Source organism: Protopterus annectens, chromosome 8.part0, assembly GCF_019279795.1.
Source record: "Protopterus annectens isolate FY-2018-M chromosome 8.part0, PAN1.0, whole genome shotgun sequence".
NCBI classification, from domain to species: domain Eukaryota; kingdom Metazoa; phylum Chordata; order Ceratodontiformes; family Protopteridae; genus Protopterus; species Protopterus annectens.
In genome coordinates, this window is record NC_056741.1 from 1,895,112,720 (window position 1) to 1,895,140,420 (window position 27,701).

Here is a 27,701-nt window from a genome sequence, read left to right on the forward strand (position 1 = left end):
ATAAAAATATATTATAAGGTTCAAAATAAAATGAGATCGTTGGTAGCAAGGCTTCTGCTACCGAATTTGAACTGTTCAGCTAATAATAATAATAATAATTAAAAAAACCCTCCTTTTAAACTGTAGCAAGCAGTCCACACATGGAGTGCTAAAGCACTTCAATTCTGAACTCTTGGGACTGGACTTTCTGGGGGAAAAAGCTCTTTAATCTGTAGCACACTACTGTAGCTACTACAGCTTATACCATACACTGTACAAACACCACAGCTCAGACTGGGAATGTAATACTGACACGGAAGACCAACTGGCATCTGCTGAATGCACCGACCTTGCACTTTGTGCCAAGGGCATCTGCCCCCTTCTCCCCATTCTAGCCACACTACTGCTGCCTGCGGACTCTGAGATGTTCACATTATTTTGTGTGGCAACTAAATTAGATCAAGAAACAGGTGAAACTAAGGAAAAAATCTATTGTATGCTATAGGCCACGAAGTGGAGGCCATTTACAGAGGGCTTGCCAGAATATTACCTTTAGTCAGTGATTAGGTAAACTCAATGAACATTTTATACCAAAAAGAAATAATACACAAAACGGCATGCTTCCACTGATGTGATCAGGCAAACAGCTTGAGGTTGATATAACTTTAGGAAAAGCAATACAAGTCACCAGAGAGATGGAATTAGTTAAAAGGCAAAATACTAATTTGAACATGGAAGATGATGTGCCTGAGGTAAAATGTATTGCCTGGGGTAAAATGCAAAGTTAGTGGCAACCTCCTTAAAAGGCCTAAACAGCAGTGGAAAAATTTACCAAATGTTTGAAAGACAGACTGCAACCCTGGCAAATGTATGAGGTGTGACTGTTACCATACTGAGTCAAAGAAGTATGCTGCACATGGGAGACAGTATCACAGACTGGTTCAGTTCACTGATTTTTTTAAAAAAAAAAACTAACTAAAGAGGTTGCTTCTGAAAATCAGACTAAAACATCTTCTTCTGGCTTTTCCCAGTTAGGGGTCACCACAGTGGAACTACAGTCTGCAGAACGATTGGTAGTGGAGTTTTACGGTGTCAAGTTGCCAGCCCGGTGCCCAACCTTCCACAGAAGGCACACACATGCACACACTGACACCTAGGGCCAATTTAGAGTGTCCAATCCACCTACAGCATGTCTTTGGGATGTGGGAGGAAACCCACGTGATCACAGGGAGGACATGCTCGACTCCGCACAGAAGGCACCCCAGTCAAGAATTGGACTGGAGAACCTCTTCCTGTGAGGTGGCAATGCTAACCACTGTGGCCCCAAAAATCAAACTAAAACTAATGAACAGAAAACATTTTTCTTGGGTAAAGTCATTACTGTCCCTGAAGAAGAAGAAGTGGGTTGGCAAGTTGAAGCAGTTTTATGACTGGCACGGGGGCTAAAGTTTCTGTGATATCGCAGGCAACATCCAGAAGTTTCCCAAAGCCTCCACAGTTGTATGAAATACAGAATGAAATTCATACTCCTGCAGGCAAGCATGTGCGCACTATTATATTTTTGCACTATTATATTTCTAGCCATGTCTGAGTGGAAGGGGCAAAAGTTGGAGTTCTGAGTTTCTAAAAGGTACCTGTTTGATTAAACTGATGATGTATCCTGACATTTCTAACACAGCCAAACATAAGATGGTAACCACTGACATTTACGCGAACAACCTGAAACAAACCATGACTAAATAAATATAGTTTAACCAGAAATACAGATAAAATGCTCAACACTAGTGTGATTGTACAGTTCATAAAGTACCATAAAATCAATTAACAAATATGCAAAGAGATATTGCAACTTTAAAGCGCACAGAAGGATTAACTTTCAAAGCAAAACATGAACACTGCAATAGATAGCCAAGTGTCATTACCACCTTTGGAATACTTGGACTTAGAGAATCTATGTCATTTGTATTATATGACACACGGCTACTCTGATTATGTACCATTTACTAAAAATATTAAAAGTCATTTCAACAATAAACTATATTTTACACATGCACTACTTACTTAAAAACACTTCTCTCTGCAGTACAGATTTTTCTTTCTTTTTCTTCTGACGTTTCTGATGGAATGAGGTCTGGCTTGCTGATAGCTTGTTTTGGACTGGGATAAAGTATGAGAATGGATATGTTTTAATTTATGCTAAGCATGCTGCTAAAAGCTAAGTAAACACCTTTACATAAGCAAATATTCCACTTAAAACTGCAACCTACTAAAGACCAATCAAAAATGGGACACTAGCTTTTACTGTGGGGAAAAAATAAAATTAACTTGAAATGCAAACAAAGGCCTAATTTCTTGCAAAACTAATGTGAAACAAGTGAGTAAATATTACAGACCTATAGTACTTCTACAGAGACTTCTCTGCAACAATGTACCATGCCAGCAGGTGGCACTCTTGGGTGATCAGCTAGTATTTCTGCCCCATATCTGCATTTCTCTAATGGCAGGGCTCATCTACGCTGATGGATGTTCAGCAATTCCAATGTTGCAAAATGATATGCTCAGTAATTTCATTTGGAAAAACACAATGAGACAAACTTCCAACATGATTTTCCTACAATAAAAAGTTTAACGCTGCTGCAACAACAAGGATGTTTTGGTGCAATGCATCAATGTGCAGTATGCTGCACTGGCTTGGAATACAAGTCATATCAGCAAACTGTCTTTAAGGAGGAAATTATACTTAAAGAAAATAAGGCTTTATTTTTCTACATGGTGTAATTAAGATAATTAAGAAGAGTAAAACACTGCTAGAGCCATATTCTTGTTAAATATGCAGAGGACATACATAATGCACAACAAAGACAGACACATTTCCTTCATTTCCAGATGAACACTTCTAGCCAAAAAAAACAAGCTGGCCTAAAACTATTATGCAAGCATTTTCAACTCATGCCTATATTAAATGTATGTGCATGCATATTTATATATTTTTTATTGGCTTCATTAGGCAAGTCATTTAATACAATGCTTCCTCTGGCACAAGCAATAACTGGAACACTCAAATAATCACTTACTAAAATGATAAAATGCCTAAATAATACAGCCTACAAGGACTGAATCAAAGCTCCCTCATTATACTTCGTATACCACAGATTGTTAAGAGGTGATCTGTGTCTAGCATACAAGGCAACCTCAGACCCAGTACTGATTTATTTATTTACATTTGTTGACCAGGAAAATCAGACTGGACACAGGTCCTTTTTCAGCGGAGGCCCGGGGAGAAAAGCTCTACAATAAAAACAACAATTAAAAACAATTAATTACAAGTTACAAGAAGTATGGGCAGGTCTTGTTTAACAATAGTAGTAAACAGTTATAGTTCAAAATTAAATTATTTAGTTAAATAGTACAACACTTATATCATTGGTGCCATAAAGACTAGCAAGTATTTTAATAGCTGAACTAGCCGCTATTACCCTTGAATAACAGTGGCTAAGATTACAGCTGAGATATAGGTTTACAAGCAGTGTATTTGGCTGCAATCCAAGGTAGTTAGAGGGGTGGAAGAAAGGGATTAGAGAGGTTGGAGTACAGATGTTAGAGAGGTTTGTTACAGGGGCATGTCCAGTGCTCTTTTAGATGAGACTTTAGAGCAGCTTTGAAGTTAGTGCGTGATGACACAGACGTTATAGTGTGAGGAAGGGTATTCCACAATTTTGCTATGGAGTAGGAGAAGAGAGCTTCTCCAGCAGAGTTCCTGTTTTTTTATTTTTGTTGCTGGAGTGTAGTGGTCTGGTGGTATAATAGGGCTGAATTAGATTTTGGAGGGAGGGGACTTTTAGAGGATGATTTAGTAGTTTGTGGGCGAGTGAGAGTTGGTACCACTGAAGGAGGTGAGAGAGTTCTAGCCAGACTAATTCAGTAAGTGAGGTGCAGTGGTGGCTACGGTAGTTTGTGCCAGTGGCAAACCTTGCTATTTTGTTGTAGCAAGCTCCGAGTTTACCTAACTCACTTTGCCTTAGGTTGGTAAATATTGGAGAGGCGTAGAGTAGGGTGGAAATAAGGTGGCTATTTGCAACTGAAATCTTGGCTGTTTTGGTGAGGAATTGATTATTTCTGTATAAAGCTCATAGTTTTTTTATGTACTTTTTAATGGTTAACGAGATGTGAATGCCGGATTTGAAATTCAATTTTAACTCCAAGTAGTTTGGTGTGGTCTGTTGGGGGGATAATGGTGTTGTCATTGGCTTGAAAATTAAATTGGTGGGTGTTTAGATTGTGTTTGGTGGGTTGGAATATGAGTTTTGTTTTGTTTGGGTTAAGTATTGACTGTGCATCTGAAAGCCAAGTTTCAACTGAGGAAAAGGCTTCCTGTGTGGTCTTTTGAAGTTCAGGTAGGGAGCACTGAACTCTTCTCATTCTTGAGGTAGAATTTGCATGTTCTCCCTCTGCCTGCTTGAGTTTTCTCCTGATACTCCAGCTTTGTATAATCTATCAAAACATGGTTGCTAATTGGTTATTCTGCAGAGGCCATATATATTTAATTTAGTCTGGCATTTGTCAAAGAGGATTAAGGCTGTGAGCTGTTAACCTACTTATTGTGGTACAGGATATGATGCCATCAACCTTCATTTGCTTGCCATGTAACCTTAATGTTTTGGGGCAATTGGGAATTTTGGGCAAGGCAAATTATTGGTCTTCTGAACTGCATGCCTAACAACCACCTATGAACATGTAAACATTGTTTGTTATTGAGACTGCGGGTCAAGAACTTTGGGAGTGATTTTTCTCACCCACATGATATGGTGACAGTTAAATGTATTTAAATGAACATATATTCTGAATACTTAAAGCTTCTCATCATAAAATAGCAGATTTGCATCAAATCTACCTTTCCACATATCACCATATTGTCCTTAAACCTACTGAATATCAACCACTGATCGGAATACTATGACTGCCTTATCTTATACAAAACCACTTGTACGTAGGCCATGAAATAACAGAATTTCATTACATATAACCATGTATATTGTGATTATCAATTACTATTCAATTACAAAAACAGATCCGGGGCTGCAGTAGATTCCTCCAATGTACCCAAAATGTGGAATCCACTTCTTCCCATCACACAGCTCCTATCCCTATTTCATTTTAAATGTTGTGCGCTGTCTCATCTCTAAAACCAACAATATGCTCCTGTGGTATCACATAGTTATACTTCTTTCACCTCCGTTATCTTCCTTACACCAATCTATTACATCCTTTCTGCTGTGACGTTCACTAAATTCAATAATCCCCAGCTATGCTTCTCCCATACTTTCACATCTTAACTCTCACTTTCTCCTTTATTTAATTATCACTGTTCCATCATACACATTCCACTTCTGTTCTACACCTGTTCACAAACTTGCTAAGAACTGCCTTTTAATTAACATTATCTTGCACCGATACACTAATTAATAAGCACATCAATCCTATCTTATAATTATGCTTGGTCTCTATAGTCACAAAAGCCTCCATACTAATCCACTAGTTTCACACCGGTACTTTTTTCTTACCCACTTTACCTTTTTTTTTTCTCTCAGCAAAAAACTAACCAGCTGTAAATGTCCTCTGATCGAGGACCATGGAAAATATTCATGTGACCCTTTAAGGACATCGAAGGGCTTGTGCTAAATGGCTTCTAACTTTTTTTTTGTCTTTACTGAGGCATTCAGGTCAACCAAGCGAAATCCTCCTTGATTTAGACACAACATATTTCTGCCTTTTTCATGGGCCCATCAGTTCAGAATAAATGGATAATTTGGCCATTTTTTGAAAACTGTCAGCTTTAAAATAATTAAAAAAAAAATTCTGTCTTTATCGTTAAGGTGACTGCAAAATTTCCAAAACATGAATCATACAGAAAAGCCACATAGGCCAAAACATCAAATATGAGAAATTTTTCTGTCACCCTAATGTTCATAGGTGTGCACTAGGCCAATGGCCCTGGAAGCCTAGCCAATAGAAGTGCCCTGGCATCATGCCTCTATCAAGTAGAGCCATTGGAGCAATCCCCAGGGTGAACTTTCCATTTCCCATCCACTCACCAAGATTTCTCTTGAAAAAGGTCAGTGAGGTGCTCTGCTTGACATGTATGGGAAGTCTATTCCAGAACATGGGCAGTCTCTGGGTTATGAACCTGTCCCTCCAGCATGTTCTGTTCTGTGGTAATGTGTTGAGGTCCCTGGAGTGTATGGTATGGAGGGATTGGGATTTCTTTAGGTGTAACATTTCTAACAGGGCTGGGTCAGACATGGCTTTGCAAGTCAAGCAGAGATCACCTCTTAATAGACAATATGAGACAGAGAAAAGCTGGAGTTTTTTTGAGTCTGTCAATGTAGTGTTTAAGGCCTAGGACTCTTCATGAGGTACATCTGTGGCCTTTCCAGCTGTTGCAGGTGTTAGTGAGGTACATGTCAAACGGGGAATTATATTCGACGATTGGTCTAATGAGGGAAGAGGACAGACAGATGATGACCTCTTTCTTCGTGGATGCAAAACCCTTGGTAATGAGATGTGCCACATAGAAGGACTTTCTGACCACAGGGCAATGTGGTGGTCGAAGGAGAGGTTGCTTTCAGCCTGTCTCTCCAGATCTCTTAGAACGCATTCAGTGTTCAGTGAGCTACAATCAATGTGGTAATTAGTGGGAAATTAGTTTTTCCCAAAAGGAATGACGACGCATTTTTTGGCATTAAGCATAAGGCCATTGTTTTGACACCAGTCATTGGTCTCAGTGAGGCCTTTCTTTAGGATGTCAATATCACTTGGGGAGTTAATAATGGCTCCCAGCTTCCAACTGTCTGCGAACTTTGACAGACTCCCTCCGTGTTGCTACTTTCGCGCTGTGGGTTCTATCTGTGAGCCAGTTTGCAACCCACCTACTGATATAGGGGTTGATGCCTGGTTTGGTGAGTCTATCAATAACTCCTGAGTGGAGAATGGTATCAAAGGCCTTGAACAGATCAAGGTAGGCTGTATGAACCACCTTGCCTTCATCCATAGCTCTGGTGACTAACTCAAAGAAGTTGAACAGGTTGAGCAGGTATGGTCTACCCTTCACAAAACCAAACTGTGTGGGACCCAGAGTTTGGAGATCCCCTATATCCTTGTTTATTAGTTCTATAACAATGCGTTCCATAGCTTTGCATATCAGACTTGTCAGGGTAATGGGGTGATAGCTCCTAGGGTCTGTAGTTGCTCCTCCTTTGTGGAGAGGGATGACTGTAGTGTGCCATTCGGTAGGGACAAAGCATGAGGTGAGGCTGTGATTGAACAGGGCACACAGGTGAGATGCCAGCTCACTCTGTAGTTTATGTAGAACACAGACAGCGATACTGTCAGGTCCCATGGATGCTGTATTCTTGGCCTTGGACAATGCTGTTTTAACCTGTGCAGCAGTAATACTGGGCGCCTGGCAATCTACTGGTATTGTGATTGGTCCTTTGGTGGGAGAGAGAGGGGTAAAGTTGGCAGTGAATCTGTCGGCCAGTACATTGGCAATATCTGTTGGCTCTGTATAGAAGATGCCATTGTGCAATAGCTCCGAGCACAAATGGGTATTGCTGTGGAGATTCTTTACATAACTGTAGAAGACCTTGTGGTTGTCTGCTGCAATTCTGTTTTCATAGCTAGCTTTAGAGGATTTGATGAGGAATCTCAACTTTTTGTTGAGGCTGACAGGGGAGTTTTTCCAGTCTTGGGACTTCACCTTATTCCGCATCAGTTTCCTCCTTCTGTTGTAGAGTTTGTTTATGGCAGGGGACCACCAGATTGGCTTCCTTTTTTGGAGGAGAGCATCATGGTTCTTTTGGGTATGGTGAGATCCATGCATTTGTGCACGTGTTCATACAGGGCATTAGTGTATGATTTGGCAGTCATGCAGCTGTTCTTTAATTGCATGGGTGCTGTGAAGTTAGCCACCTCTGTTTTTAGAAGCCCAAAGTTAGCTTTGGAGAAGTTTTTCATGGTGTTTACCTTTGCGGAGGGGAGGGGAAGAGATGTGGATTTCCAAGGTGATTAATTTGTGGTCGATCTAACCAGGGAGGAGCTGACTATTGATATAGAGCAACGGTCGCCCTGTTACTAATGACCAGGTCAAGGATGTTGCCACCTCTAGTGGGGGTAATAACGAGCTGGTACAGGGCATTGGAATTCCAAAAAATGTTGGACAAGTGTATACAGGATTACAAGGAAAGAAAATAGAAGGCAGATGGCGAATACTTAAAAAAGCAGTGAGTAAGTATAAAAATGTCAAAAGGAAACAAAATGGTATGAAGAAGGAAAAGTAATCAGTATAGAGTGAAGTAATAAGTAAAAAAAAATACAGAAAACAAATAGCAAAGCAGAATGGTAAGCTACAAAACAGAAAACAAACCAGTTACAAATGAAATACATTAACAAAATAAGTAAATGAAATGGAATGTAGTCTATCTGCTAGAGCAAAAGGAAAGAGGAAAGATATTCCAAAATTGTAATAAAGAAGATTAAAGATTGAAGGTAGGAGTGTCGAGGTCATAAAATAGTCAATCAGTCCCTCCTAAAACATTTTTCAGATACTTTTCATAATCAAATATGACATCACAACAATAAGCCTGGCAAGAATGCAACACTCATTTTGAAGCACTGAAGAAAAGAAAAATTAAAAGGAAAAACACCAGGAGGTAATGAAGCAACAGTTACAGGGGAAAAAAAAATGCTGCAGTCCATTTTTTCATTTGTTATTTCTGATGGCTGGAAACATGCAATATCTCCTGAAAAAAAAGGAAACAGTGTGAAAAAAGTCACAGAAGTAGACGCCTATTGAATTCAGGAGGAAGTATTACCTATCTCCATAGTAAATGATGTCTCAGCACTACTCCCCATACACTAACATCATCCTCATTCCCAAAAACACATTTCATTACATGGGGATATGTATGACTATGAATTACTCCAGTATGCATCTGGAATAAGTGTGCATTCCAGCACATATCACCTGCCCTTCAATGTAGCACTATTACATTCATGATGACATGCACTGGTACGTCCCCATCAAAAGACAGACACAAACATACACTCACAATAGCCATTTACTCACACACTGTCCCAGTACTCTCACGAACAGTGACACACACACCTATACATACGCATATACACCCATTTATACCTGCAATGGTACCTGTGCAGGCTGAAGTGGTTCTGTTTCACTGTAAATGCTTTCCTACATTGAAAGGCACAGGTATGCTCCTTAAGAAAAAAAAAAACTCAATAACCCTCTTGAATCCCTGCCCTACTAAACACTTGTGTAGTTCAGGCATCCATGAATCCTGTAGTATGCAAGGCCTCCATTGGGGCAGGGTACTCGGAAGATCATTATAATGCAACCTATTTCCATGGAGTAGCACAACAACATGCGACACTTGAAATCTCACCGAATAAAACATGCAGTGGTGGTTCTAAGCAGCAAGACAAGTCTATGCAAGACATCCTGCCCTCATTTACATAACTTGTATCCAACTATATTAGTCAACATTTTCTACTATTAACAAAAAAGAATAAACTAGACATCTACCAACATGGATACAAAAATAGAACAGTAACAGTGACACATTTTCCTTAGCAGTACTGTACAGCCAATAGAAGGGATTAGAGGCGGGAAATTCTATCAAAGGGTATTGACCATATGAACCATAGCACAGTGACAAGAGAAAACTGAGAAAGTGACATACATTACTTACATAATGCAACATTTGTACTGCCACCTTCTTCACACTATTGGTGAGAAAACAAAATAAACTCTGGCAAATAGAGGGAAAAGCATGCCAAAATGCTGAATGGAAAAAAACCCAGAAAGCTAAAATTGTGCCATATTACTGAAATATCAATCAGAAAATAATTATAGTAACCAACAACCCAAACAGTGTTTGAATTAAAACAATAAAAAGTAAAAAAACGCTGAAGCAGATGTTTAAACAAACCTTTAATCCACACCATCTATACCATCTAAAGGTACACACACTTTGATTTGTAACATAGGCTTAATGGAAATAACATCATTAATGCCTGGTGGGTTACAGGCGTTAGTTGCCAAAGCACATCAAGAATTACTTTACAGTCACTCCCTCTACTACTACAAGCAACTTTCCATTAAGCCTATGTTAAAATCAAAGCTGCCAAAGTATTTAGCATCTTATCTAATTATCTAATTGTGTTTCATCTGATTACATTTGCTTGATTTTTTTCAATATTTTAATATTTTGATACTTATTAAATGTATTGATTAATATTTTTAACAGAGTTTTTATTGTGATGTTTTTGGTATGTATAGTGTTTTAATAAATTTGCAAGTTTTGTGTGTGTGTGTGTGTGTGTGTGTGTGTGTGTGTGTGTGTGTGTGTGTGTGTGTGTACCTTTAAATGGTTAGAGTTTTGGCACCTTTGAGACCATTTAAACTCTGAAACAAAATGGCTACCATGATTCTGATTAAGTTTTGCTACGAAGAGGAATGAAAACACTCAAACTGTGGATTAAAGGTTCATTTAAACATCTGGTTCAGCTTTTCTTTTTTTTTTTTTTTTAACTTTTTATCAATCAGAAAATAAATGCATTTCAAATCAGATATGTCCAATAATGATTAATCAAACCTTTAATACTATGCTTTCATGTTGAACATCACTATTTTCATAGTTAAAATCCTACTATATGCTATAAGAGTGTTAATATGAACATGATGTTTTAAATCCCCTTTTTTCAATGATAGTTTAATAGACCTTGTGATGATATCATAAAATCTAAGCTTGAAATCACTTACAATAAAGTAGCTAGGTTTGCTGCTAACCAGGCCTTCAACTCCCATCATTGTCTCTCTCTCTCTCTCAAATCTCCACCATCTTCCCGCTTCCTCAACTGCTTATCATTCACTCCATCCTCAATAAACCCACCTCTTGCCCTGGTATCTTTTCCCTCATCTCACTCTATACCCCAACTTGGGCCCTTCAGAAGTCTGATCAACTATCCTTGGAACTACTGGTCAACATTTGTTTAACTACTCTACTGCCCAATCCTAGAACAAACTACCTTTTTCCATCAGAATGATATCTAATGCTCATGAATTCAACACAGACCCAAACATTACTGGCTAAACTCCTGAACATGCCCTTGTAACTACCCAACATAACTCATATCTCTTTTCTATCATCCTGGTATAGTCACTGTACTCTACAACAATTTGCTCTATACTACTCTACTAGCTTGTATCCCTTTTCTACCTTTTTACATCACTGTGCTTGTATCCCTTTTCTAATTTCTACATCATTGAAATTGTTTTCTACCTTTCTTTTATTGTTCTACCTGCTCTTACCTTCTTCTCTGACTATCTACTCATCCAGACTTGGTTTATTAATGATTGTACTGCTAGTCTGTGTTATTTAGACTATGGACTGTTTTTCAACACTTGTATAGCCTCTACTATTTTAATTATTTGTATATTTTAATGTTTCTGTATTGGAGCTTTTCTCCCTGTGCCTCTATTAAAAAAGGGCTTACACTCAGACAGCAATTAATTATTCAATATTATAAAAAATATTATAAAAGATATATAGATATAAAGAACATAAAAACATTAAGGTAGAAAGTTAGTCTTTTTAGATGTTTAACAAACACACAGCCTTTGCATATTTATAAGTTTGCAGACTATGTGCAGCAATAGTGTGTTCTTTTTACTATTAACTAACTATTTAAGTTCTTTTTACTATTAACTAACTTTTTAAGTTCTTTTTGCTATTAATTAACTATTTAAGCACTTTATGATGTAATGTTATTCACCTATTAAGGTTTAATTACTGAAAATTTCACTATATAAGGAATGATGGTAGTGTTCATTAATTACTCTGATGATGCCCTACTTATTAGGGTGAAAGCGCTTAGTCGTTGTCGTTGCCCTTGCTTGTTTGTGGATATTGTTTGTGGATATCGTTGGTTCTATTTCAATAAAGGAGAACTTTTAACACACCAGGATTCAAGGTTCGTTGGTTTTCTACTGCGTTACAAGTTTTTCGGTTGTGGAAGTTTTTACACTCAGACAGGCCATCCTGGTCATCAAATGTCAAGCAAACAAACAAATATGGGGTAGTGCCATATGTGCCAGGGAGAGTAGGGCAGTGCATTTGTAACATATGCCAGCATAGCTAGCTGGAGATTTGTAAAGAATTTTATGTCATGTGACTATCACACTGATTTGTATAGAAGCTTGTGTTAAAAATGTATTTGCAAAGTTGCTTGTATTAAAAATGCATCAACAGTGAGTCCTGGACAGAAAAGAGATACATATGCATGTCAGACACCATTATTATAAGTGATTAAATGTATATGTTTTAACAAATAATTAGTATTGTTTTTCTGTATCTGTGTGAATCTATCCAACAGTGTTTTATATATATATATATATATATATATATATATATATGTATATATATATATATATATATATATATATATATCTTCTGTAACTGAAAATCTGGTGTTTACTGTAACTAGATATACAGTATTCTCATGTTTTCTATTTTATTTACTAAATATTTCTATACCTTTCATTTTGGCTGGTCTTTTAGAGAATACTTTTAACATCTTAAGGGTACTTATGCTTATTTTAGTAATACTGTGACCACTCCTGAAAGCATTGCTGCACTGGTCAAACTCTACCATTTGTATTAGTATTAATTTTACTTAGTATAATTGGGTTTCTTTGTAAGAGCCTTAGAGTAGCTGACTGGTGGCAGTGTAATTATCTTACAGTCTGGGCAGACAGGGCACAGCTGGTAAATCTGTGCCAGCCTTTCTCAGGTGTGTGTGTGAAAATCAAATATCCAAGTGTGTGCATCAAATACATGGAACAGAAATACAGAGCTCCAAAGTGGTTAGTGTGCAGTCTTGTTTGGAGCCTAGAGAGAAACTGAGAGACAGTCCAGCCCCAGATGTGGGAGTGCGCTTCCCGTGTGCTCTTAAGGTAAATAGTGCTTAGTGCAAAGAGCAGCATCTGAAAATACTGTGTGTATCCATTTTTGCTTCTAGTGGCCGTCCCTCACTGTAGTCAGTGGTGAGGATCGAGGCTCCTTGATTACTGGCTTGGAGTAGGAACAGTCACATATTGGTGACAGCTGGGTGGGATATTAAATGAACTTCAGTAGTCTGTGGGAAGTTGTCAGTGAAGGTGTGTACACTCTCAGCAGCCACAAGGTAAATATACAGCATTTCATTTTCACAACAGTTTTATTTATTTTTGTTAGTTTAGTTTGTCAGAGAATGCAGGCAAAGATGTAAGCAGAGGATTACTGCAAGCTGACAAAGAACCAGTTGCCCAAGGTGTGCAAAGCCAAAGGACTGGTGCATGCCAACCTGACTAAAGAGGAAATTATTTCAGCCTTAATTGCAGATGCTGTATGGACCAGCAACTAGGAAGGCAACCAGCCTGGTGATGAGGATGTGCAACCCTCGGAAACAGGACAGCTCACCTTTTCTTCAGAGGACTTAAAAACCTATTGGAGTTAAACAGACTTGAAATGAAGGCCAAACATATGGAATTGGAATCTGCAGAGAGACTGCAGTACTTGGAGGCTGAAGAAAAGGAGAAACATGAGAAGGAGATGCTGACTCTTCGTCAGGGTCATGAAGGTAATGGGGAAGGAAATAACCAAACCCCAGAAGCAATACAGGTCAATTTCTTCCACAGTTTATAGAGGGTGATAATTTTGATAGTTTTATTCATATATTTGAAAAAAGTATGTAAACAGTATAATGTTGAACAAGGGCTCTGCGTATGGTTACTAACCCCCTTACTCCATGGTGGAGCTGTAACTGCTGTTCCTAAACTGTTTGATATGGATTGTTTAAAGTAGTATAAAGTTAAACAATGTTTACTCAAATGTTTTAAGTTAGCAGATGAATCTTACAGAAAAAAATTTCGTGAGCAGAGACACAAGGCAGAGCTACATTGCTCAGTTAAGCACTTATTTTCATTGGTGGGTGAGTGGGTGTCAGGTCACCAATTCTGAAAGGCTGTTTGATAAACCGAGATGCTGCCAGCCCAGCTAGCTGGAATTTTGTTGTAAATAAGTATGTCACTTGAAAATATTAATATGATTTATATAGAAATGTGACACTGCCAGCCCAGCTAGATAGAATGTTTGTAAAAAATGTACGTCACTTGTGAATAGTAATATGATTTGTATGCTTGCCTTAAAATATAAGAAAATATATATGTTCTGTACTGAGCATCAAGACTGTTACCACAGTGCATCCTGCTGGAAAAGAGCAGAAATGTGTATAAACTATATGTCAGTGCAAATTTATGGTTTCATAGTAGAAATTGGGACATACAGAGTTAACTTGCAAAACTCTAAGAAAATAAGTTGCTAAGTAAAGAGTTTTACAATGTGTAATAAGGTTAGTTTATGTCAGCTAAGAGGCAGGGTGTCCTGGCTAGGGGCTTCTTACTACTGTCTAGAACCAGAGGTAATTACAGGTTTCCAAGGTAATTATTTTATGACTTTCAGTTTCAGGCAAGCTTCTAAGAGAGAATTGTCAGCTTCTGAGAGATCAGTATTTTTAACAGAGACATGTTAAAAAAATTAAGTAGCCTGGGAAACTTGGACAGAGGTGACAAGAATGATGTAATCTGAGATGATTCAGCAGACATGTGTATTATTAACTTAAGAACCATCTCAGAGAGAAAGCTGGGCATTTTGTATTTTTCCTGTTAACAACTCACCAGCACTTGCCTTGTTCTGTATGTTAGTTATTTAGAACATAGTTTCTCTTAGAGATAGGAATACAGCAAGATTAGTTAGATGTTTTCTGTATTTATGTGAGACTGTCCTACAGTGCTGTTTTAAAATATTTCCTGTGATTCTGAACTCTATTTTCACTGTGTTGAGTTAGTATCATCTTGTGTTTTTATTATTAAATATATTTAAACCTTTTAATTGTGGCAGGTTTTGTGTAGAGATATATAAGCTTGTAGAATACTTGCATGTATTTGGTGGTACTGTACAAGCCACTCCTAAATAGCCTTCAAGTCTTAGTCACACACAACCATTTGGATAATAGTAACATTGCACAGTAGAATTGGACACCCTTCGGTAAGGTCCTTTACAGTAGCTGATAAGGGTGTTTGGTGGTAGGTGGTACTACTGTACAGTCTGAGAGGAAGGGGGCATAGCTGGAGAACCTGTCCCAGCCTTCCCCAGGAGTGTCTTTGTGTTTGTATACAAGTCAAATCTCAAAGTGTGTGTGTGTGTGTATATGTCGGCTACTTGGGCAGGGACATGAAGCACTGACTGGACAGAGAGGGTGCTGGAGGTTTTGGTTTGACCACTCGGCTGAGATCTTAACCCTATAGCTGTGCCAGTTGGGAGTCTTATTGGGGATCTGGAGAGAGAGGGAAAAACCACCCCCAGACTGACTGTGATCTCTGCGTGCTCTTAAGGGAAACTGTACTTTACTGTGTGTGTACTGTTCATAGGTAGGTACTAGGCTATTGGCCCTGGGGCCTATATAAGCCTAGCCAAAAAAGTTTCCTGGCTTTTGCCACCCAAGAAAGTTATTTTCCTGCACTCCTGTCTAGCAGAGCCACAGAAGTGATCCCTGGGGTGAATTTCCTATTTCCCATCCAATTGTCAAGATATTTCTTAAAGAGGGCTAATGAGGAGCTTTGCTTGACATGAATGGGTATCTTCCCAATGTGCACATCTCTCACTGGTGTTAGTGGTGAGGACTGAGGCTCCTTGATTTACTGGGCCAGTGCATGGGAGTCACAGGCTGGAAGACCTTTTGGTGAGGGCACAAGTCCTTAGCACTTTGCCTGAGGACATGAGAATTTGATTGGCAGACCAGGAGTGTAACTCTACAGATGAGTACAGGAGAAAAGAGGATCTCTACTTGGCAAGCAGGGCACCACTGCACAAGTAGGGGGCACCCAGGGCTGCACATGGATATAATGGAACCCATGGTGGGTGGCCTAAACCACCCCAACAGAGTTCACCAGTAACAGGGGAAGCCACTAGTTCAGGTACATGGCCGGGATCAAGGGTCGGATGTTTAAATGTAATCAGAGAAGTAATGTAGCATACAAATATCTACTTAAGCAAGGTGGGGAACAAAAGGTGAAGGAGCCAACAAGTGGGAATAACCAGTGTGCCAGAGGCAAGTTGTCTGGAGACAAAAGTGGTACCAAACTATCACTGCAGTTTATATCCTATCATAGTGGATGGAAGACAGGCCACTGCTGAGAGAGAGACAGCCTCTGACATAACCATTGAGAAGCCTGTAGTAGTTAAAGATGAGCAGTACTTGCTTGGGTAGTCCACTCCAGTCAGAGCTTTAGAAGGGACCCCATTCCAAATACCTTTGGCTAGGGTTCAACTTGAATGGGAAGGTGGAAAAGAAGCAAGCAGGTAGGTGTGCTTGAAGATATCCCAGCAGATGCCTTGATAGGAAATGAGTGTGATACTGTAGTACCTTGTGTGCATGCAGTTACAAGCAGTCAGGCTTGGAGACAGGCATGTGGGTTTGGTAGCCTGGGGGAGACCTAGACAGTCCCCACCTTGAAGCTGGGGCTGGTGATGTGGATATTTCAGGTAGGGAGCTAACCTGCAGCAGTGGGTCTTAAAGTGAGCCACAGCTACCGGCAGGTACTGATGTTCCCAAAGAAAACTGGCAACCTTTGCTGCGAGTTACAATCCTTTATTCCATAAAGCGCTTTTCGTTCAAATACAATCCTTGAACTTCTTCATATGGATTAGTCAGATACTAAAAGCATTTAAATACTGTTTCAAATTAATCAAATGGTATCAGCTGTAAAAATTTAAAGTTATATTACCTTTTATACTTAATGGTTAAAATCATTCCTCATTATACCATTTAAAAACATTACCAACTATATAAATTCATTACGAATAATACTAAGAACAATAAGCCTTTATTAATATCAAATGCAAGTTACCTATATTACTATGAATAATAATAATTCCCTAAAATTATTTAAAATACAAAAATAATAACATAACATATGTTCCAGCAGCTGCAATACATTTCACATCTCATACGATTATGACATGAATTTAACCTTGTTTGAAGACATTTACCAAATCTAAACATACTATCTACATAAACTTTTCATTTTTAATATTGGCATAATTGAGCACATTTCATTCAAACCAGGGTCATTACGACCCTGGTTTGAATGAAATGTGCTCAATTATGCCAGTATTAAAAATGAAAAGTTTATGAAGGTAGTATGTTTAGGTTTGTTAAATGTCTTCAAACTGTGAGTTGCAGTATGGGCATAGGGTGAGGGGGACTTTAGATTTGATTCATGATGAGTGGGAGGGTGAATGTGAATCCCACAAGGAGTCTGTTGTGGCATATGTCCTAAACCTCAGGAGAAGACTTAGGGAGCTCATAGGCTTGGCCCAGGAGAACCTGGAAGGAGCCCAACACAGAAAAAAGTCTGATATGACAAGAATGCTTGAGCCCAAGAGTATGCTGTGGGACAACAGGTTATGGTGCTCATTCATGTCAGGCACAATAAGCAGGTGGATGTTTCAAACCATGGAGTGGGGGATGTAGTCAGCCTGGTTTCCTCAGAGGGAGATGAGCACCCAGTTGTATGTCTCAGCCATAAATTCCAACCCAGGGAAGAATGTTACGCAGCTGCATGAAAAGAATGTCTAGCCATAGTATGGGCACTGCAGAAACGTCAACCCTATCTGTATGGAAGGAAATTCACTGTGGCAACAGAGCCCAATCCCTTAACATGGCTACATCATGCCAGCCAACAAGATGCCAAATTATTAAGGTGGAGCCTAGGGTTGCAGGAATAATGTGCGACAGTGTAGCACAGTAGTGGGATCAGCAATGCCATGCAGATGTCCTCTCAAGACAGGGTATAGGTTTAATGGGTTCCCAGACATGCCCATTTCTCTCAATCAACACTTTTCCAGGGCCACTTGAAAAACTAGCTTGAGTCTTCAGAGGGAGGAGTGATGTGATGAAATGAGGTATTGCCATCTGTGCCAGGGAGAGTAGGGCAGTGCATGTGTACCAGGATAGCTAGCTGGAGTTTTGTAAAGAATGTTATGTCATTTGACTATCACACTGATTTGCAGAGATACTTGTGTTAAAAATGTATTTTTAAAGTTGCTTGTTTTAAAAACATAAATGTAGGCCTTTTTTGTGATGGTACATGCCAGTACGGCGTACCAGCACATAGGCCCCTGGATTTTGATTTCACATGCTGAGGGACTGTTACATTTACTTTTTAATTAAAAAAAAATACTATTTACTTTTTAGTTTAAAAAAACATACTATATTTATTTTTAAGGGCATACTTCTTTAAAAATGGCACACACACACACACACACACACACACACACACACACACACCTGTCGCATCACATTTTTGTCATACAGATGGGCCTGTTCTTCCTTTCCGCCCGAGCATGGAATTTTAAATAAAAGACAATGTTCAATTCTTGTGTTTTTGTCTGCATCTCTGTATTTAGCAAGGCCTGCCCACTCTTCTTTTATCAGTGGCAGTGCTTCCTTCCTATAACCTTGTTTCTGTGTCTCTGTGACACAGTGAACACCCCTCCAAGCTGCTCTGTACTTTAGGAAAGTGATTGATCTCTTGCCTCTGTTATCAGACCTGACAGTGTCTTCTGTAGCTGAGTGCCATTTTCCACATTTAAGCCCTTTTTACAGGAATGAAAAAAAGTATTTATCTTATCTTCAGGCAACAAACAGTCCTGTGCAGTGCCAGAACTTGAGTACAAAATATTCACTATTATTAAACTATTTGGATGAACTTTTGAATTAATACAAAAAGATGTGCAAATGTTTACTAGTAATGTTGCAGGCAGCTAGTGGAAACAAATGCAGATTTCAACCATTAAGTCAGGAAGATCATCTCTTTTCAATACCAGTAGCATGATTAGCTATTATTTTACTATTTGATGCAACATCCTTCAGTTAATATTTCCTAATTTCCTGTCCTTATTGTACTACATTAAAAGCAAAGCATGCCCATTTTGGATTTGTGTCTGTTTTGGTATTTAAGTAAGACCAAATAAATGGCCAGTTACATACAATATAAATACACCAAAAAGTTGTCTTGTTTCGTAATGTAAGCTGTTTTCTTTGTTCTCTAAAGGCAGAAGAACATAACAAATGTTGTCAAGGAGACACTTTTCTAAGACCGTTTTCCCTGCACAATTCATGAGCATTATGTGCATGTCTCTCAACTAAAAAGGACTGTAATCAGACTTTATTTTCATCATACACTGCAATGAGCTGCATAACATTTATATCCGTTTATTAATAAATGAGACAAAATGATGCATGTTTCTAAACATAAAGAACATATGTTGCACAAGTCTTTAGCAGAGACAAAATGCAACTCTCAGGTGTCAGTGACCTTTCAAAGAGGGTTCTGTGTGTGTGTGTGTGTATGTATGTGAAACAGCAGCAAGGAAGGTTCCATTTCATTCATGCTGCACAGGATTCCTGCAAGTAAGAAGGCAACGAGGTGTGTGTGTGTGTGTGTGTGTGTGTGTGTGTGTGTGTGTGTGTGTGTGTGTGTGTGTGTGTGTGTGTGTGCGTGTGTGTGTGTGTAACAGCAGCAAGGAAGATTCAGTTGATTCATCCTGGACAGGATTCCTGCAAGTAAGGGAAAGAGGTGTGTGTGTGTGTGTGTGTGTGTGTGTGTGTGTGTGCACATATGTGTGTGTGTGTGTGTGTGTGTGTAAAATGCAACGGTTAGGGATAGCAGGTTGTTAGCTAATTTGCTCAGGTTCAAACCTTGTACCTTGCTTACACGAAACAAGAGCATGAATCCTTTACCTCAACCACCAAGATGTTAAAAAAAGAAAAAATTAGGAGTCGACTGTCAAGTTCATTTTCAAGGAATTATGAACTTCAATGGAAGAGAAGTTTACTGCTGCTCATGCTAAGTCTGTTTACAATGTGTAACTGTTTTGTTTCACAAATGGAATCACTACTGTGTTAAAGACTTTAAAAGCCTTGTTAGTACCACAACAGGTAGTTTACTTGCTTTTGATGCAGAAGGCTGTGGGTTCTATTCCCACAGCATGTAGATGGATTGCTGATACTGTGTTATACTTTAAAGGGGGGGGTGCAGTTGTTAGTATGTCCTCCTTTGAATGAGATGCCTAGAAACCATGAACCTGTTGTCAGTTTGTCATCCAGTCCCCATTGCAATATTATCATTTTTTTAATGTAACATAGCCAATTTATTCTTCAAGGACAACATGCACTTTATTTGTAGATGAAACACTGAAATATTGATTGCCAGCAGCAACCTCTTCATTAGCTACAGATCTCTAATGTGGAATTATTTAGATGACTTTTACTCTTGCAGAGATTGTGCATATTTACTGATGTTGGTGGATTGCAATGAAAGACGTTTGCGTAGACTTTTATGACAGAAATGTTCTGAATTGGGCAGTTTTGTCATTATTGGTTCATACATTTTGTTTAATTGCTTACTGGAAGAATGTTCAAAACTAAAAATGAAAAAAAAAAATGCTCTAACAAGTGGTGCTATCTTATACAGGGAATATAATTTAATATAATCAGGAAGGTGAATCAAAAAGCACACACATGTATGCATGGTCCTAAATGTGCAACAGCTCAAAGGTAAACTTTAACTGCCACTGGCCTGATGCATTTTCTTTGAATGTGGGTTTCAGTGCTGCTTCAATGAATGTGAGTTTCAAGGGCAGAGAAACTTTAATGCCAAGTCTGTTTTCATTGTAAGACTGTATTGTTTTGTTTAGCAAATGTATATCAGCAGTGTTTGTGCTATAAAATTTAAAAAGTTTTCAATTAAATCCAAATAATCATTGTAGAAGTATGCATTTGCAGAATGTCATAAAGGGTGCATCTGCTGTGATTTATAGCCAACAATTTTATAAATTGGATTCAGAGAAAAAAAGAACTTTTTTTTGGGGGGGGGGGGATCACCCAAACTAAATGTATACTTACCAACACCTTTTTGTTTACAAAAAAACACTTTATTAAATGTATATGTTTTAACAGAGAATTCTGGAAGAAAAAGGTTCATCTCGGTCCAGCTGATTTTGAAAAATATGTTGAAAATTGAAAATTAAATGGGTTGGCTTAGGCCATAAAGATTTTATCTTACAGGTCTGATTGCAGCCAGAGAAAAAAATGTCTGGGAAAACCAGAACTAGGAATCTTACTATATTGCCCTTAGGGGGTGAGCTAAGTTTTTGAAATTGTTTTATAACTTTCAGATGCTGCAACAGATCTTATCAAAGCTCTGGGTGTGTACTGCACCAGTCAGGTGACCAGATGTGATGCAATTCTATAATCAGCACTGTAATGATTTTTGAGATATTAGTGAGATATATGACAGAACTCTTGCAGCAGCACTTGATCTCACAGATATCTCACACAAACTCACACCTCATTTTGCCTTGCTGTAGCAGGCACCTCACACCTCATCTTGCCTTGCTGTAGTAAGCAACTCATCACTCATCATTGTGCCTTGCTGTAATAAATAACCTAATTAGGGAACAATAATTCTTTAGTCAGTCAGGAAAAGATAGTGTGATTAGTTAAGTATTGTTTTTTCCTGCATCTGTGTGACTCTATTAAAACTGTGTTGTTTTTTTTTTTTATATCTCCCCTGTGACAAACTCTGGTGCTCACTGCAACTAGATATTCGGTATTCACATGCTTTCTATTACTTATTATTAAATATTTCTATACCTTTCATTGTGACTGGTCTTTTAGAGAATACTTTTAACATCTTAAGAGTACTTATGCTTATTTTATTGACACTGTGGCCACTCCTGAAAGCATTGCTGCATTGGTCAAACTCTACCATTTGTATTAGTATCAATTTTACTCAGTAAAACTGGGTACTTTTGTAACAGCCTTAGAGTAGATGACTGGTGGTAGCCTAATTATCTTATAGTCTGGGCAGAGGGGGCACAGTTGGTAAATCTGTGCCGGCCTTTCCCAGGTGTGTGTGTGTGTGTGTGTGTGTGTGTGTGTGTGTGTGTGTGTGTGTGTGTGTGTGTAAAAATCAGATATCTAAGTGTGTCAGTCAGCTACATGGAACAGGGACACAGAGCTCCAAAGTGGTCACTGTGAATTCTTGTTTGGGGCCTCAAGACAGAGTCCAGCATCAGGTCTGGAGTCTGCTCCATGCGCTCTTAAGGGAAACTGTGCTTGGTGAAGGCAGCTGCATCTGAAAATACTGTATGTATCCATTTTTGTTCTTAGTGGCCATTCCTGACTGGTGTCATTGGTGAGGATCGAGACCCCTTGATTACTGGCCTGGAGTAGGGACCATCACACACCTTAATTTAAACCTAGAAGCTTACTAGTTACAAAAGTTCAATTTCACATGAACATGCCTTCATTTCTACTTTACAGCTCAAAGTTCCACTTCTTTTCATGTGGAGAGTAAGGGAGATAATTTCTAACACACAGAACATGAACTGATCAGAAGCACCAACACTGACTCTATGTCTACAGCCAGCAGTGACTTCTCTACATATGGGCCATTTGTTTCAGTCAATGTCAGTATAATAGTAGACACCTGATACCTTTTATTAAACAAAATATTAAATATTCAATTATCAACTACTTTAAAACAGAAGTTTTCTTAATGTAAGGACAGTGAAAATGGATATTGGTAATTCTGAAAAAGACCAGCTCTGCGAATTCAAACACTATGAAAGGACACTCTTGAAGATGGTCAAAATCACTTTATCCCACCTCCCCAGTGGTGGCTTGCCACCCACATCCCCATTGCAAAGGGATACCCCCTTGCACCACCATTAAAATATAGTCACGTCTTAAGTCAACATATTTGGGGGAAACAGATGCAGTGAATTTGTTAAATCTGTATCTCAAAAGTAATCATCTAGAATCAATTGGGAATCTCAGATGTAGTCTTCATAAAACATGACATTTAAATGTGCCACATTTACTACCAAATCTGTCCATTAGATTTGTTTTTCTAGCTATTCTCTAACATTTATAGGAAATTTCAAAGAAAAAAAAAACATATATATCTGTGCCCTTTTACTGCTGATGCAGCCACATACTCCATTAAAATTGATAGTTTTTATTCAAAATAATTTTCTTTATGGACAAGTGCCATCACCGTACACCTTTAGATAAAAAAGAAGACAACTTGGGCTTATGTTATCTACACATTGTGAATATGAGAGTGCCTCATCATATGGTTATCTGACAGTTAAATCAGATGATTTTTTTTTTTCTCTGTTTTTTTTTCCATGTGTAGTCTATAGTTTTGCAGAAATGACACTGGACAGTTCTGTGGTACTGAAATATTGAAGTCCAGCTACAGGCCAATGCCAAAGATAGCAGTTTTGATAAAGTAATAGTACATATATCTGTTCCACACCGTTGCTCAAACCTGAAATTGAAAGTTAAAACACTCGCTTCAAGTCTGTTAGTACTCTTAAAATTCACTTCCCCTGCTAAGTGACTTTTTTGTTTCTCATTTTAACTTAAAAAGTAATACTGTTGGAAGGGTCCACAGGGCTCGCCTACAGTTACAATTCTGGCTTGTTTTTACCTACCGTCTTACACGCCAGTCAGATTAGTTGCAACAGTCACTCTGTAAAAGTGTGCTTAATTTAATTTAGCCTTTTTGCAGTGTTTAATTTAATCCTCTCCTCCTTCCATACTATACACCATCCATCTTACAAACCATGGCCTGTTCCCACCTAATTTTGCATCCCAGGTCAAAGACAACCTACAGTGTTCACCAATTTATTTTTTCTTAGAATATGCTAATCTTGCAGTGTTCTAGTCAACAGCCCCATCCCCATGGCAGGGGCCATTTATCTTTACCATGCCATCTCCTCACCTATTGTCTCACATCAGCCTCTAAGGACTATGTGCAACTTGCATGGATTAATTTATACAAGAACAAATTCATTTAGTATAGGCAATGGTTTGCATTATTCATTAGAGACACTGACTTGCACTGACCTAACATGAAAGGAGAGCCAAGAAAGAATACAAGGGAATGGAATTCAGTTCTAGGGAAATTCACCTGCACATACTGAAAGGGTTTACCCCCTACAAGGAAGGTAACAATATGCGGTCACATCCCATACATATTCAGGATTCGTCTGCATTTATCTCACAGTCTCTGATGAAAGCAATTGGTATGTCATCAACCCTCTTTTGCCCTAGGAAACAGAACTATCACAAGACATTTGTTTCCCTCAGTGACTGGCTCCTCAAGTGACCCTCTCAAATTTATTTAACTAGAATCACTGATGTTACTAACAGAAATCCAATTTCTGTACCAACAAACTCTCCTTTCATCTGATTTATCAGTGTGCCACAATGAAATAATTTATTCTGAGAAGCAGGTCTTTCCAAGTTGGGAAAGCGTTCATTTCAATAACTAGTATAATATGGCTTCCACGTAATTCAAAGACTCAGGCATACTCTGGTTGGATCCCTCATTCATGAAAAGGTGAGACAGATGGGAGGGAAACAGTAAGCAAGGATAACAGCAAAGGAAATTGAAATAAGTCTGGCAGTTAGTGTACAGGAGTAAAGCTATTAACAAGTGACTTCCTTATGTACTTTTATTCCTTTCATCTCCATTTGCTTACTGTGCAACTCTGAGCAAATTACTTTACCAGGCAGAACTCTCAGAATGCCCCTCAACAGTGGAAACTTGTGTCCATCCAGTGGGCTTACCCAGTTAACTAACACACATACACAAATTATATAAGAAATCAGGTTCCATGAATGTAGAACTCTTCAATTTAATCTGAATATTAAGGTGCAGAGTAATATTTATGTATTTATTTACAATTTGATTACCAGGAAAGTGAGCTGCACTAGTAATGCTTTTCAGTCAAGGCCCAGGTACAAAAATATAAAATGAATCACAGCAATGCGACATGAGTAGCAATAACAAAAGTATTACTACAATTGTGCAAGTAGAATTAACAAAATACTGTAAAGATTTACAGTGGATTAGTTCAGTGTATATACACAAGTAGGAGAGAAAAAATACATTCAGATGCACTACAAAGTTAATTGGCTGTATTGTGGGACAGTTTAAATGGACAACAGTGCAGCATATGTGAAAAAAATGTAAAAAGGGACTAAATGAATACTTCTCGAATCCCCTTGATTTGTCCTCATATTCTTCTGTTCCTCAAAATTTTTGGTTCTCTGGAAATTTACTGACAGAGTCAATAATGCCAGATACTGCAGTTTCATATTTCTTATTGTTTTCATAATGATTGCTGATACACCCCTACCCCCTTAATATGTTTAGCTTTGTACATAATTCTTGAACACAGCAGATGAGTGGTATGACTGAAGGATGTATGGATTCTACTACTATTCAGAAAAGTGCACATCAACATGTTATCTAAGCACCCAGCAATGTCACTGAGCTTAATAAGAAACCAGGAAATAAACACTGAATACAAGTCAGTATCTGAAAATAAATTTTCAGAATAAATATTTCAGAAATCTTAGATGAACCTTTTAGTGGCTTACACTGTTTAGAAAAGTGTGCAGAAAGAAAGACGCTGATCATTCCATTGCATAAAAATAAAGAAAATCCTCTTACCTGGAATTGAAACTTTACTGCACACTGCATCCATATTTTAAATGGTGATGTACACATGTTGCTCTTGACTATGTAATTAATAGAATTTAACTTAATTTTGGGTTTGGAAAATGATGACTATGGAACACACTTCATTAATTCTACTACATCAATGGCTACTATCAAATGCCATGCAAACCTGACCACCTTACAAGGAGGGATCGAGTAGCAGTAACAAACCAATAAGCAGAGATTGAGTAACAATAACAAACCTGAATGTGGGAGCTGGTTCATCAAATACAGAACCTCCGCTAGACAGTCGCTGCCTCCTAACTAAGCTGAGAGAAGTTGGTACATAGTTACTGACGAAGGGACGAGTCTGAATGTAACGGTCACTGCTATATGAAGGAGATCTGAACAACAGGCAAAGAGAGTTAGTCATTACTTGTGATGGTTAGTTGTCTTAAATGTTGCAGTACAGAAATAAGCTCATGATTGCAAAGTAAACAAAAGAGCAGATGCAGGCATAACACATACTGTTAAACATGCAAAAATGTTTCTGCAGAACACTTGTATCACAGGTGAGTTTGGTGAATTTCACACATACACAGAATTATCTGTGATTATAATGGTGCACTGTAACAGAAAGCAATTTAACAGAAAGCAGGTTAGTCTAACAATAAGGCACACAACAACAACAACAGATCAGTGAAATGTTAGTTTATATAATTAGTCAACATGACTTGCAAAGACACTGTTCTTCAATGGAAAAAAGTTATTTGCCTCGTCTCAGTAAAGTAATGTGTAGAACACTAGCTTTTCTAAGACAAACACATAACAGCAAACTACTCCAGAAATGAATGTTAGATTCCAAGCAGAATACAGAAGAGTAGAATAATGTGGGAAAACTGCTCTGAGGTGTGCTCAGAAACATTTCAACAGGGAGAGACAACCAAACTTACTAGCTTGATGTCCTCTTACACTGTATCACTGAAGGGAATTTGGTCATCTTGGTTAGAATTCATAGACTATCGTTGTGCAGGTCACAGCAGTAATTACTGGAAGTCTGTGAGGTGTTTCATGCCTAAGACATGCATTTACACATTGTCTTTAAAACCCATACAATTCAAATAACCACTACTTAGCACTGCACTATAAGCTACTTGTCTATGAAACCCAATCATTATCATTAGAAGTACTGCACATTTTTTGTTATGCTTATAAGAAAAAAAAGATACCTAGTGCTACTCATCACTATATACACAATCATTCTTAACTATATTTACTTAACTTTTTCTTAATGGTGTTGGGTGAGTGATCAGATTAATACTGACCAATTACCACAAACTTCAGTTAAGTGTACAAAACAGAAAGTTCACTATATTGTTTAAGAAAATATGCAGTAATATGTCTTACTGACAGTTAAAAGATTAGGATCTTCCTTTAAAGCGGGGATGACATAATCAGAGTACATAGTCAACATAATGGCTTTCCCAGAGACGTCGGTCAGTTTAATCGCTAAAGGCTCACATCTAACTGTACAGATGCTCTCCGATTTAAGACTTGAGGTGTTACACAGCTTCATGGAGGGTTCCTCCCAACTCAACTCCGTCTTCTTTAACCACTATTACCCTGTAATTAGTGTTCACCAAAAGGGACTGGCAAGGAATACTGCAGTGTTTTACTAAGGATTATGCTTAGTAGCAAACTGACTGCTATACATTCATTATTGTTTGTTTACATGGATCAAACATGCTTGTAAGATACAAAAATGTGGGATTACATACCCACTGTGCTTACTGCAAGCCAAAGTACTTCTGATTTACAGATACAGCACTGCCTGCAGTAACTTGCTTAGTTTTAGTGTAACAACTTTAGCAAATCCTTTAAACAATACATCACAAAACCACAACCACCGACTACACAGAATAAGCACAATCTCTAAAAAAACAGCCATGAAAGTTGCTTGTAAATATATTTTACAGCACTCTTGCCAAGTTAAACTACACTTTACCTCCTCTTCTCGTAA

The 27,701-nt window shown here is 38.3% G+C and overlaps 1 protein-coding gene across 8 annotated transcripts in view; it reads right to left on the reverse strand.

Moving 5' to 3' along the window:
• The window catches only part of FHOD1 (formin homology 2 domain containing 1), a 1,546,190-nt gene that overhangs the window by 284,466 nt on the left and 1,234,023 nt on the right, over positions 1-27,701 (reverse strand). For 5 of the 8 annotated variants that reach the window (XM_044081395.1, XM_044081390.1, XM_044081388.1 and 2 more), the window contains exons 11-12: positions 25,945-26,085; positions 2,041-2,136 (exon numbers count right to left, since the gene is read on the reverse strand). In XM_044081395.1, the coding sequence (XP_043937330.1) occupies positions 2,041-2,136; positions 25,945-26,085 (237 nt within the window). The remainder of the gene's footprint in view (positions 1-2,040; positions 2,137-25,944; positions 26,086-27,701) is intronic. The other 3 variants (XM_044081394.1, XM_044081392.1, XM_044081391.1) reach the window with 1 other exon arrangement.